This window comes from Arachis duranensis, chromosome 7 (genome assembly GCF_000817695.3).
Source record: "Arachis duranensis cultivar V14167 chromosome 7, aradu.V14167.gnm2.J7QH, whole genome shotgun sequence".
Taxonomy (NCBI): domain Eukaryota; kingdom Viridiplantae; phylum Streptophyta; class Magnoliopsida; order Fabales; family Fabaceae; genus Arachis; species Arachis duranensis.
Window position 1 is genome coordinate 61,268,764 of NC_029778.3, and position 12,684 is coordinate 61,281,447.

General features: G+C 34.5%; 1 protein-coding gene across 5 annotated transcripts in view; it reads right to left on the reverse strand.

Moving 5' to 3' along the window:
* The window catches only part of LOC107459251 (zinc-finger homeodomain protein 2), a 12,483-nt gene extending 8,108 nt beyond the window's left edge, over window positions 1–4,375 (reverse strand). Inside the window, exons 1-2 of one of the 5 annotated variants that reach the window (XM_021128024.2) lie at window positions 3,256–4,375; window positions 155–355 (exon numbers count right to left, since the gene is read on the reverse strand). In XM_021128024.2, the coding sequence (XP_020983683.1) occupies window positions 207–355; window positions 3,256–4,051 (945 nt within the window). In that variant the 5' untranslated portion in view covers window positions 4,052–4,375 and the 3' untranslated portion in view covers window positions 155–206. Of the gene's footprint in view, window positions 1–154; window positions 361–1,552; window positions 2,114–2,650; window positions 2,924–3,255 lie in introns of those variants that run through there. The other 4 variants (XM_016077474.3, XM_016077473.3, XM_052252114.1 and 1 more) reach the window with 4 other exon arrangements.
* Between the last annotated feature and the right edge of the window lie 8,309 nt (window positions 4,376–12,684).

The following is a 12,684-nucleotide window of genomic DNA, read 5'->3' on the forward strand; positions in this document are numbered from 1 at the left end:
AACACAAAAATTTTAAAATAGATAAAAGAAGAGATTTTTTAAAAATAATAAAGAAAAAAAATATACATTTTACAAATAGAAGAGAAAAAAATATCATTTTAACATCTCTTTAAAAAAAGAATAAAAATTTTTCCAGAATAAATAATTAGGTAAATCTCAGGACGAAAATGAGAATTTAGCTCCTTTTATACAAAAATCTTTATTTTTTATTCTGTAGCATTATTATCTTTCATTTTTAGGCAATGATGGAGCGGTATGGTCACGGGGGCGCAGCACCCCCCCGGGGGGCTGTCTTTCTTCTTCGTCGTCTCTCTTCTCTCTCCCACACAGGCACACACAATTTCTCTCGCATATTCTACACTTGTTAAACAAATAAAAGACATGATTTTATTAACATACAAGTCTTATAAGGGGGTTAACTAAAAATATAAAAGTAGAACTTTTCTTATTAAGACGATAAATTTTGAAGACTTCGAAAATAATAAATGCATAAAAGTTCAGGTTTCTGTAAAATCTTTCCTGTTTAATATTCTTAGCAAATGCTCGTAAACACTTGCATTATACACACTTAATAAAAAAGATATAACACACAATGGAAACTGTAAACAAATATATATATAGTATTAATAATTATTCATGTCTCTATTAATCTCTTTTTCCTTATTTATTAAATATATTCATAATAAATTAAATTAGTCTAGCTGTTAAACATCTTACACTTTAAGAGTGTGTTTAGATTGAGTATTTTTAAATTATAGTGTATCTTAATAGATATAAAAGAATTTAAATTTCTAAATGCTTTCAAAAAATATTTTTTCTCTTTAAAATACTTTATCCAAAAATACACTGATTTTGGATTTCAATATTAGAAATAGCAAATATTTTTATAAATACATATAATTAAAAACATTTTAACAAAATTTATACAATATTAGACATACTAAAGTAGTTTTTTATAGGATGCATTGGAATTATATGATCCATAACAGAATAAATTCAATACTAAATATGTGATATGTCAAATCAATTAGCATAATGTAGTGCATTGAGTAAAATGTATGAAGTTAATAAGTTAAAACGACCTCATTATCATTAAGTATCAAAAGAATTAGCATCATCATAGAGAAATGGAAATTATATAAAAATAATTCATAGAAGTAATGACTTTTTGAGTCATAATATAAGTATTTATATGGAACTAAAAATTATTTGGTCCCTTCAAATGGGAATCAGCTCTGCTGCTTCTGTAAGAAATAATGCCATTCACTTTTCAAAACAATAATAAAAAAATGGTAGCATTTTTTTGGAAAAATATAAATAAAATATAAAACCAGAATTATTGAGGAAGAAAAACTGCACCTTCTCTGCAACTTTGAAGTCAATGACATTCATTGAATCATTATATTAGTAATTGTTTTTTATCAAACCAAAAAGTTACATCATCTTTGTTTAACTGTTTAAGCAAAAATATAAACAAATTACCAATTTTAAAAACTACTCCAATAATTACACCAAAAATAAAAAGGATGCGTATTTTTTTAACTTTGTATGCGAGTCTCTCAAAATACACATATTTCTTATTCTAGTGTAATTTTTTATGTAGTAGTTAAAATTATTAGTGTTGCTTATATATTAGCATTTCTTGTTTAAGGTCTTCGCTCTATGTGATGAAGACCACCCTTGTGCATTTATACATACATTAACACACAGCAATAGGTGGCATATGCATTATTTGTGCCTAGGCACCCTAGCTAAACACCATCATGAAAATAACGACATTGAAAACTAACCCTAAACAACCTTAAAGCTAAAGCTAATCATTAAACGGATGGATGTTCCATTCAAAATGAAAAATAAACGAATAAGAAACAGATGAGCAAAAATAGTTTATTAGTGCTGTCGTGCAGCAACCTGGCACCAAGCAAGGTTTTTCTGTTCATCATAATCAGAAGAAAAAAAAAAGGTCTGCAAAATCTGATTCTGCAAAGACTGATTTCTGTGATGACCAGACAAGCAAACACTGTACGAGTTTGCCGCGTGAATCGCCCACTCTTAGTTTAATTTGTTCTTCCATTTGCTTTCTCGCTTTCCACACCACCACTCTCACCAGTCACTAAACATATACGAGAATGGAATTGAATCATTCAATCCATAAAACTTCAACAGTAGTTTCCTTTCCTCTCCCCTCCCCCTCCCCCTCCCAAAACCCAAAACCCAAACCAGCACCCCCACAAAAAGCCAAAGAAAATAAATTAACAAAAGAAAAGAAAACGTAACAGCGACCTAACATAAAGGAAGAAATCAAACTGGAAGTCTATAGAATAATTCATAAATGGAGGACGACTAGGTGCATGTTCTTCAGCAAAAAGTACCGGATATAATTGCGCGGAAGTAATTAATAATAATACCAAATTTATGAATTAATGGTGGAATGAACAAAGACAAGAGAGAAAAGGTACTCTATGACACAATTTCACAAGCAAATTTACTGTTACTCACGTCACTTGGGAGTTTGGTTCATGAATCAGTGAATCTCTCTTGACTATTAGTGAATTAATTTCTTAGCTGACTATAAAGTTGAAGCGTGAACAGAATGGGAAGATTAATTACGGAGACTCACTTGGGACATTAATATGAGAGAGAAAGAAAGGAGAAAATGCGGGAGAAGATTACGCATATTAAATAAACCACACAGAAAATTATTTGTATTATTACAAATGCATGCATTATATGCTGGGTTATTTTGTCTTTATTAGGTTTCTCTCCATGATTAACTCAAGATTAATAATGAAACCTAGCTAGTAGCAGTACGGGTTCACCTGACATTAATGTTTAATAAATCTGCTAATTACATTCCTCACTCATTACTTCCTAAAGCTTCCACAGCAGTTGCCATTTCCAAACATGAAACTTAGAACTACCACTAACAAAAAAAATTCCATAAAATAACGGTTAACTTAGAAATAAATCTAAATCAGCAGAAGTTTAAAGAAACAAGTCAGAAGTAAGAAATCAAACCGAGCTTGATCTCCCATTAAAGAGCTTCACATTACAAATTCTTTTTTCTTTTCTTCTTTTTTTTTTTTCTCAACACAAAATTAAAACTCGTCATAAATTCATAATCTCATAAAAAAGAGAGAGAAAGGGACACCAAAGAAACAAAGAATAACTAGAAAGGGACACATAATTAAAATTAATTAATCATCATCATAATGAAGGGAGAAAATAAATTAGTACTAAATTAGGGTTTCTTACCAAGAGTGTTCTTGTTATTGTGCATCCAAACCTTGAGAACGCTCCTCTTAACGCAAGCTTCGGCACAGAACTGTTCAACCATGACTTCATCTTGCTTCTGGATCCGCCATCCAACTTGTTCAGCGAAAGCAAGCATCTTATCCTTCTGTTCCTGCGTGAACTTCGTCCTGAACCTTTTCTTTGAAGAACCGCTTCCGCCACAGCCACCGCCGCCGCCGCCGCCACCGCTGCTGCTAGGGTTCGACATGTCCTCCTCATCTCTGCTTAGTCCACCGCCGGAAACCGCTGCAGGAAGTGCTAGAGGACGGTGCTGAGCCATCGGAGGTGTCGCAAGGTGGTGAAGGTACCCTGCCGGGTACGGCGGACCGCGGTGGTGGTAGTAAGGGGAGAATTGGTGGAGATGCGGCGGAGGTTGAGGACGGTGGTGGTGCAAGGTCCCGGCGCCGCTTCCACCTCTTATGTCGCCGTCGATCTCTTTGCGGTGAAAGTTGCGGTGGCAGTTACAGGCAGCGCAGATGACGGCCTCCAGCGAGCCGTCCTCTCCGGCGGCCATGAACTCGCAGCAACCGTCTACGGCGTGGCCGCCGAAGCTGACGGCGTGGTTCTTCTGACATTCACGGTACCTCACCGACGACGCTGCTGCTCCTTTTCGTCCAAAGCCTGACGCGGCGGTTCCATCCCCGGTGAGTTTCGCTGAGTTTCCGAGTGAGTCGTAACTCGCTTGCGTGGCTTGCGACTGCGGTGCCTCTGGTATTCCCAGTTCCTCCTCTTGCTCTTCTTGCTCGTCAAATTCCATACCACACCCTTTTTTTCCCTCTAAAAATAAGAAAAAGAAAAAAGAAATATTAAATTATTTTTTCTTCTTGTTTTGGAATTTGGTTGTGGTTATGCACTAGGTGTAGTAGGGTTTAGGTTCTTTTAGTTGAGAATTTGTGTTTGGAGTATGGGAACGAGAGGATGAAGATCTGTCTACATAAAGGGGGTAAGGTGAGTGGGGTTAGTGAGTGAGTGAGGGAGCAACAAGCGAGTGATGAGACACAGGGAATTTCACTAGGGATAATAATATTATTAATAATAATTATTATTATTATATATGCTAAGTAAGATTGTCTTTTTATCTACGTTTATCTCTGGGATATGAGATAATAGTGATTAGCTATAAATAAAATTAGTAAAAGTTCAATAAAAAACTTTTTTATATTTTTAATTACTTAATTTATTTAAAAAATTAAACTATTTTTATTAATATGGTAATATAATTAAGTGTATGTGTAGACAAAATTATAACGAGAACATATATAGATTAATTTGGAATTACGATTAAGATTTATTTATTAGATGATATATATTTATTGGATTATTAAATGTGTTTGAGTACTGAGTAGTGAGAGGGGAAGATAAGAAATGGGAGGGAGGATGTGGTCATCAATAACCGGTCCGCAGAAAAGAGGTGTCTCACTCTCGAAAGCTTTTCAAAACACTTCCCATTACATAATTAACACCTGTACCTATTATGCTCAGAAATTTACCTTTTCACTTTTACTGCCCAAATTTCTCTCCTCTTTTCCAACTACGTGTTATTCTTTTTTATTTTAAAATTTATTTTCTATTACTGTAACGTATATTATGAAAAAATATTAATCTGACTACCAATTTATTTTCTTATAAATTATGAATAAAAATGATAAGTTTAATTTTAACTAAGATAATAAGTATAATATATTAAAATTAAAAGATTATAGATTTAATTATTTGAAATAACAAAAATATTTTTTATAAATTATATTTTAAAAAAATTATGCACAAAATTTTGATTAATTATCATTATCTGCCTATGTAATAGATAAAAGAAAAAAGAGTTAACTTACTAGCTAAGGTTAAAAAGGAGGTAAGAGAATTATATCATTGTAGAGAAGAAAGATTGAACACGTTTTTAACTTTATCATTTAGTTACCATTTTAGGGGAAGCATAAGCATGAGGGATGAGAGTGGAGCGATGAATATTGAAAAGAACAAAAAATAAAAATAAAAACGGTGGAGAAAGAGAGAGAGAGTGGTGGGAGAAATGGGAGGGAAGGGAAAAAAGGAAAAGGAAGTGGGTGAGGGGAAGTGAGAGAGTAATGGTAGTGCTTGCTTGTGTTCGAGTTGTGATGGGAATTAAGGAGAGAGAGAGAGAGAGTTTGGAGTGGTAGCAGAAACCGGGAATGAGTAGGGAATTAAAGAGAGAGGAAACCATAAAAACGAAGTGAAAACCAAAATGAATTCTTAGGAGTTAGGACACAGACTTCACATCGGACGAATTAATCTGTGTCGGCATTTAATGGAGCTGCCTACGTGCCCTCCTAATCCGACAGGACGTGACGTCACTACCCTTCCCTTCCTCTTTTTCCCAAATTTGTTCATTAATACTATTATTAGGGATTAGCGTTAACCTTACTACTCTTCTACGCCTATAACTATCCAATTATTCTTTAGACTAAAATATTTTTTTTATTAAAATACCCAATTTTCTTTTCTATCACAGTAATATTTAGTACTCAATTTTTTATCTCCATGATAATAATATCTCTTTTTTTCTTTCCTTTCAACTTGAATTTCGACAAAATTTTAACTACAATTTTAACAACAGTAACATAATTTTAATAGTAACAACAAAATTCAACTAACGAATATAAAAAAATCAAAATAAAGAAGTAGAAGAATACCACAGCAATATAATTTTAACGACAACAACAAAATTTCAATAAAAGGATATTAAAAGTTAAAACAGAGAAATAGAAAAATGGAATAGAATTAGAAACAAAATAAAAACAGAAAAACACTAGAATCAATACCTAAAATAAAATTAGAGTCAACAACAACAGTGTGATTAATAAAATCAGAATTAAAATAAAAATAGAAAAATCAAAAATAGAAGTAAAATAATCAACTTAATCTAAAACAGAATGGAAACCCAACGACAAAAACAGCGGCGACATGCAAAGAGTAGCGGCGAGCTACCGAGGAAGAGGAGCAGCGACGAGATTCAGCGACAAGGACAGGAAGCAGCGGCAAACGATGAGGATCAACGACGAGCAGCGAGGAGCAGCGACAACTCGCGAGAGGAGGATGAGCAGAATGACGAGACAATAGATTTTCATCCCCGTCGCGTGATTCCCTTCTCCCCACCTTCCCTTCTCCCTCCTTCTTTCCCCCTCCCCTTTCGCGTGATTCCCTTCCCCTTCCCCTTCTCATTTGTTTTCTTTCTTTTTTCTTGTTTTTTTTTCATTTTATAATTTTTTTAGTTAAAAATAATTTGGTAATAAAAATTAAAATTTTGGTAAAAAGAACGATTTTAAAATTAAGTTAAAGCTTAGGAACGATTTTGTATAAAAAAAGGTTAGAGACGAAAAAATTTTTCGACATATACCTTAAAGACCAAAATCGTACTTAACCCTAATTTTTATTAACTTTGATAATGTGATTCAATCCTTTTTAACTATTCCTTAGACAGCATTTGATTAGGAGAATTTGATAAAATAGAATATTAAAAATAAAATAATAATAAAAACATAAAATATCTATTTTATATTTTATTTAATAATAAATTATATATAAAAAAATAAAATATAAAAATTTAATTTATTATTTTTTATACAAAAATCTTAAAAAGAAATATAATAATAAAATATATAATTATAAAATTAATAAAAATAATAAAAACATAAATTATGTTCTTTGCTAATATTTTTATGTTTTTTATGTCAAAAAATATATAAAATATATTAATTCAATATTTTTAGATATAATATTTGTGTCTATGTCTTATACCAAACATAATTTTATATCTCTATGATTGGGTTTATTTAGAGATATGAAACACAAAGATATAAAATCGTATTTAGCAGATGAAATATAGACAGTGACATTATGTTCAGATACACTGAATTATTATATTTTGTGTCTATGCTGACAAGAATGACACAGAGACAATAATAAGAAATATAATTGATTTATTATTTTTTTTCTTTCATTATTCTTATTAATTTTATATAATTATATTTTTTTTATACAAAAATCTTATAAAAAATATAATAATAAAATATATAATTATAAAATGAATAGAAATAATAAAACATAAAAAACTAAATATAATAATAAAATATATAATTATAAAATGAATAGAAATAATAAAACATAAAAAACTAAATTATGTTCTTTGTTAGTGTTTCTATGTCTTTTATTCAGAAAAGAGATAAAATATATTAATTCAGTATTTTTAGACATAATGTTTGTGTCTACGTCTTACCTACCAAACATAATTTTATATTTTTATGATTGTTGTTCCGAGGGTTACCTGCAACAGTGATTTGGGTCTAAACGTAAGGTCCAGACTCCTTCTGAGACAACGTCTTACCCGTATCGGTGCCGAGGTGCCGCCGTCCGAGTTCCTCGTGAAAAGGTGAGTGGTGGTACCTGTAAGAGACTCCGATACTTAAGTTAGTAAGGACTTTATGAAGGTTTTAGTAGGTTGGGTCCTCAATATACCTAACGGTATCAGTTTATTCATAGTAGAATAGATAACCACCTTCTAGAGTAGTTCTACCTTTATTGGTGAATAACTGTTTTCTTTTTCTAGGGAGGTTGTTGTGATCTCCCTTCTAGATAAGTGGGAGATATCTTAGGAGCGAGGTAGTTACTTATTCAGATAAGTAAGGCTGAACAACCTTCGTTGCATCCTGACCTCTGTGAGGTCAGGTAGGAGTAGTGGAGGCCACCTTTATGGGGCGGGATTTTGTTCTTTTTGGGCCTGGCTTTATTTTGGGTCAGAGTATTAACAGTAACCCTGCTTGAGCCTAAGATTTTATGAGGTTAGGTTCGAGCATTTTATGACTTTGGATGTTGACACGTCACGTCGGGTAAACCACCTATTTAGCACAGATCAGGTACTCGACATGCTTTTAAACTTCGAAACATTATATCTTTTCGTAACGTCATGCACATTCCTTTTTCGGTATCCTTGGTAACTGTGCATGCTATTAATGTGGGGTGTGAAATGATATTTTTGCTCCAGTGTCTTATAAATATTCAATTTTCTTCCTTTTTCTTCTTTTTTGCTTTTCTGAATTACTTCATCTTCATTTTCTCTCCAAAAATTATTCATTGCTCTTTTCTTTCTTCAAAACTTCTTCTTCTATTTGTTCATTTTACTAGGAATTTTTGGATCATATGTGCTTTTTGATGAGCGGATAATTTATACGCTTTTTGGCATTGTTTTTAGGTAGTTTTTAGTAGGATATAGTTACTTTTAGGGATGTTTTCATTGGTTTTTAAGCTAAATTCACATTTCTAGACTTTACTATGAGTTTGTGTGTTTTTCTATGATTTCAGGTATTTTCTAGCTGAAATTGAGGGACCTGAGCAAAACTCTGATAAGAAGGCTGACAAAGGACTGCTGATGCTGTTGGATTGTTGGATTCTGACCTCCCTGCACTCGAAATAGATTTTCTGGAGTTACAGAACTCCAAATGGCATGCTCTTAACGGCGTTGGAAAGTAGACATCCAGAGATTTCCAGCAATATATAATAGTCTATACTTTATTTGTGATTAGACGACGTAAACTAGTGCTCAACACCAGTTTTATGCTGCATTCTGGAGTCAAACGCCAGTAACACGTCACGAACCAGAGTTGAACGCCAAAAACACATTACAACTTGGCGTTCAACTCCAAAAGAAGCCTCTACACGTGTAAAGCTCAAGCTCAGCCCAAGCACACACCAAGTGGGTCCCGGAAGTGGATTTCTGCATCAATTACTTACTTTTGTAAACCCTAGTAGCTAGTCTAGTATAAATAGGACATTTTACTATGGTGTTAGACATCTTTGGATTATTTTTGGATTACCTTATGATCCTTTGATCACGTTTATGGGGGGCTGGCCATTCGGCCATGCCTGGACCATCACTTATGTATTTTCAACGGTGGAGTTTCTACACACCATAGATTAAGGGTGTGGAGCTCTGCTGTACCTCAAGTTTCAATGCAACTACTACTATTTTCTATTCAATTCAGTTTATTCCTGTTCTAAGATATTTGTTGCACTTCACCATGATGAATGTGATGATCCGTGACATTCATCATCATTCTCACCTATGAACGCGTGACTGACAACCACTTCCGTTCTACCTTAGACCGAATGCATATCTCTTAGATTCCTTAATCAGAATCTTTGTGGTATAAGCTAGAATTGATGGCGGCATTCATGAGAATCCGGAAAGTCTAAACCTTGTTTGTGGTATTCTGAGTAGGATTCAGGGATTGAATGACTGTGACGAGCTTCAAACTCGCGATTGTTGGGCGTGATGACAAACGCAAAAGAATCAATGGATTCTATTTCGGCATGATCTAGAACCGACAGATGATTAGCCGTGCTGTGACAGAGCATTTGGACCATTTTCACTGAGAGGATGGGATGTAGTCATTGACAACGGTGATGCCCTACATACAAATTGCCATCGAAAGAAGTAAGAAGGATTGGATGAAGGCAGTAGGAAAGCAGAGATTCAAAAGGAGCACAGCATCTTCATACGCTTATCTGAAATTCCCACCAATGATTTACATAAGTATTTCTATCTTTATGTTCTGCTTATTTATTATTATTATTCGAAAACTCCATAATCATTTATTATCCGCCTAACTGAGATTTACAAGATGACCATAGCTTGCTTCATACCAACAATCTCCGTGGGATCGACCCTTACTCACGTAAGGTTTATTACTTGGACGACCCAGTGCACTTGCTGGTTAGTTGTGCGAAGTTGTGAAGTTATGTTTGGACCATGGTATCATGCACCAAGTTTTTGGCGCCATTACCAGGGAGAGAACGAACATGAATGCTATTATCAGAAATCACAATTTTGCCTATCACTTTTGCTATTTGAAATGCATATTTTTCCGTTTTGCATTCTTCTTTCCAGGTTGGTTTTTACCCCTTCTTCTTACTCTATTTCTTGCGTTCTTGGATTTCTAGATGGTGTCATCATTTTTATTGGTGTTGGAAATGCATTTAAAAATGTGTAAACTTTGTGTTGGTCCTGGGCTTTATTTGTTAGTATTGCTGATGAGTCTAAATATGGAATTTTCATGCTTGTGTTATTTCCAAATGGTGCCACTTTATATGTTTAAAGATGGTTTCATTTTTGTATCTGACAATGTGATGATAATTTGTGTTGTATAAGAATTTTTAAGAATTGTAATCCTTTATTGGTGTTGTTGACGATGACTCGACTTCCTGTAAATGTTACCCAATTTCTTGTGGTGATGATTTCTTTGTTTTTTGTATTGTAGGTATAGCTTGTATGTCTCAGTCAGTTGTTCACAACATATCCTCTAAAATTTCATTCGACCTGACCTAGGTAGATATATCTGTTCTTACCCCTATCCCATTATTGATAGAGAGTATGTCTGGTGCACGAAATTGTGATCATCAACAATGGCGCCAATAAACTTGGTAGTGCTCTCAAACGTGAATCACACTTAGTCACAACTCCGCACAACTAACCAGCAAGTGTACTGGGTCATCCAAGTAATACCTTACGTGAGTAAGGGTCGATCCCACAGAGATTGTTGGTATGAAGCAAGCTATTGTCACCTTGTAAATCTCAGTCAGGCGGATAATAGATGGTTATGGATTTTCGAATAGTAAATAAAGCATAAAATAAAGATAGAAATACTTATGTAAATCATTGGTGAGAATTTCGGATAAGTGTATGGAGATGAATTGTCCCTGTTGGATCTCTGCTTTCCTACTGCCTTCCCTCAATCCTTCTTACTTCTTTCCATGGCAAGCTGTATGTAGGGCATCACCGTTGTTAATGGCTACATCCCATCTTCTCAGTGAAAATGGTCCAAATGCTCTATCACAGCACGGCTAATCATATGTCGGTTCTCGATCATGTCAGAATAGAACCCCTTGATTCTTTTGCGTTTGTCATCACGCCCAACAATCACGAGTTTGAAGCTCGTCACAGTCATTCAATCCCGGAATCCTACTCGGAATACCACAGACAAGGTTTAGACTTTCCGGATTCCCATGAATGCCGCCATCAATTCTAGCTTATACCACGATGATTCTGATTAAGAAATCCAAGAGATATGCGCCCGGTCTAAGGTAGAACGGAAGTGGTTGTCAGTCACGCACGTTCATAGGTGAGAATGATGGTGAGTGTCACGGATCACCACATTCATCATAGTGAAGTGCAACGAATATCTTGTAACAGGAATAAATCAAATTGAATAGAAAATAGTAGTAATTGCATTAAAACTCGAGGTACAACAGAGCTCCACACCCTTAATCTATGGTGTGTAGAAACTCCACCGTTGAAAATACATAAGTGATGAAGGTTCAGGCATGGCCGAATGGCCAGCCCCCAAACGTGATCAAAAGATCAAAAGGTACAATCAAAGACCTTACAATCCAAGACGTCTAATACACTAGTAAAAAGTTCTATTTATACTCAACTAGCTACTAGGGTTTACAGAAGTAAGTAATTGATGCATAAATCTACTTTCGGGGCCCACTTGGTGTGTGCTTGGGCTGAGCTTGATCTTTACACGAGCTGAGGCTTATCTTGGAGTTGAACGCCAAGTTGTAACGTGTTTTTGGCGTTCAACTCTGGTTCGTGACGTGTTTCTGGCGTTTGACTCCAGAATGCAGCATGGAACTGGCGTTGAACGCCAGTTTAAGTCATCTAATCATGAATAAAGTATGGACTATTATATATTGCTGGAAAGCTCTGGATGTCTATTTTCCAACGCCGTTGAGAGCGCGCCATTTATCAGAGTTTTGCTCAGGTCCCTCAATTTCAGCCAAAAAATACCTGAAATCACAGAAAAACACATAAACTCATAGCAAAGTCCAGAAATGTGAATTTAGCATAAAAAATAATGAAAATATCACTAAAAGTAACTAGATCGTACTAAAAACTACCTAAAAATAATGTCAAAAAGCGTATAAATTATCTGCTCATCAATGTCGAGACCTTTCGTAGGCACCATAGGTTGTGCAAGAATCGAGAGGATGAGCGTAGGCATAAGATCTTAGTTGCCGAGCCTAATAAGATGGTTTATTTTCCCTGACTTGATAGGCCAGAACGTCATTTTATGCATATGATTGCTTTTTTACAAAACTAGGAGTTACCCTTCCCTTTTCTGATTTTGAGTCCAAGGTCCTTAAATTCTGCAATTTTGCTCCTATCCAATTGCATCCCAATTCTTGGGGTTTCTTGAAAATATACCATCTTCTTTATCGGAAACTTGATGTCCGACTTTCTCTGAAAATCTTCTTTTATCTTTTTGTCTTGACCAACCCTTTAGATCCAAAAACCAAGGTCGAGTCTCTTTCTGAACTATTGAGGGTAGAAAAGTTTTTTTCTATCTTTGATAAGTCCTT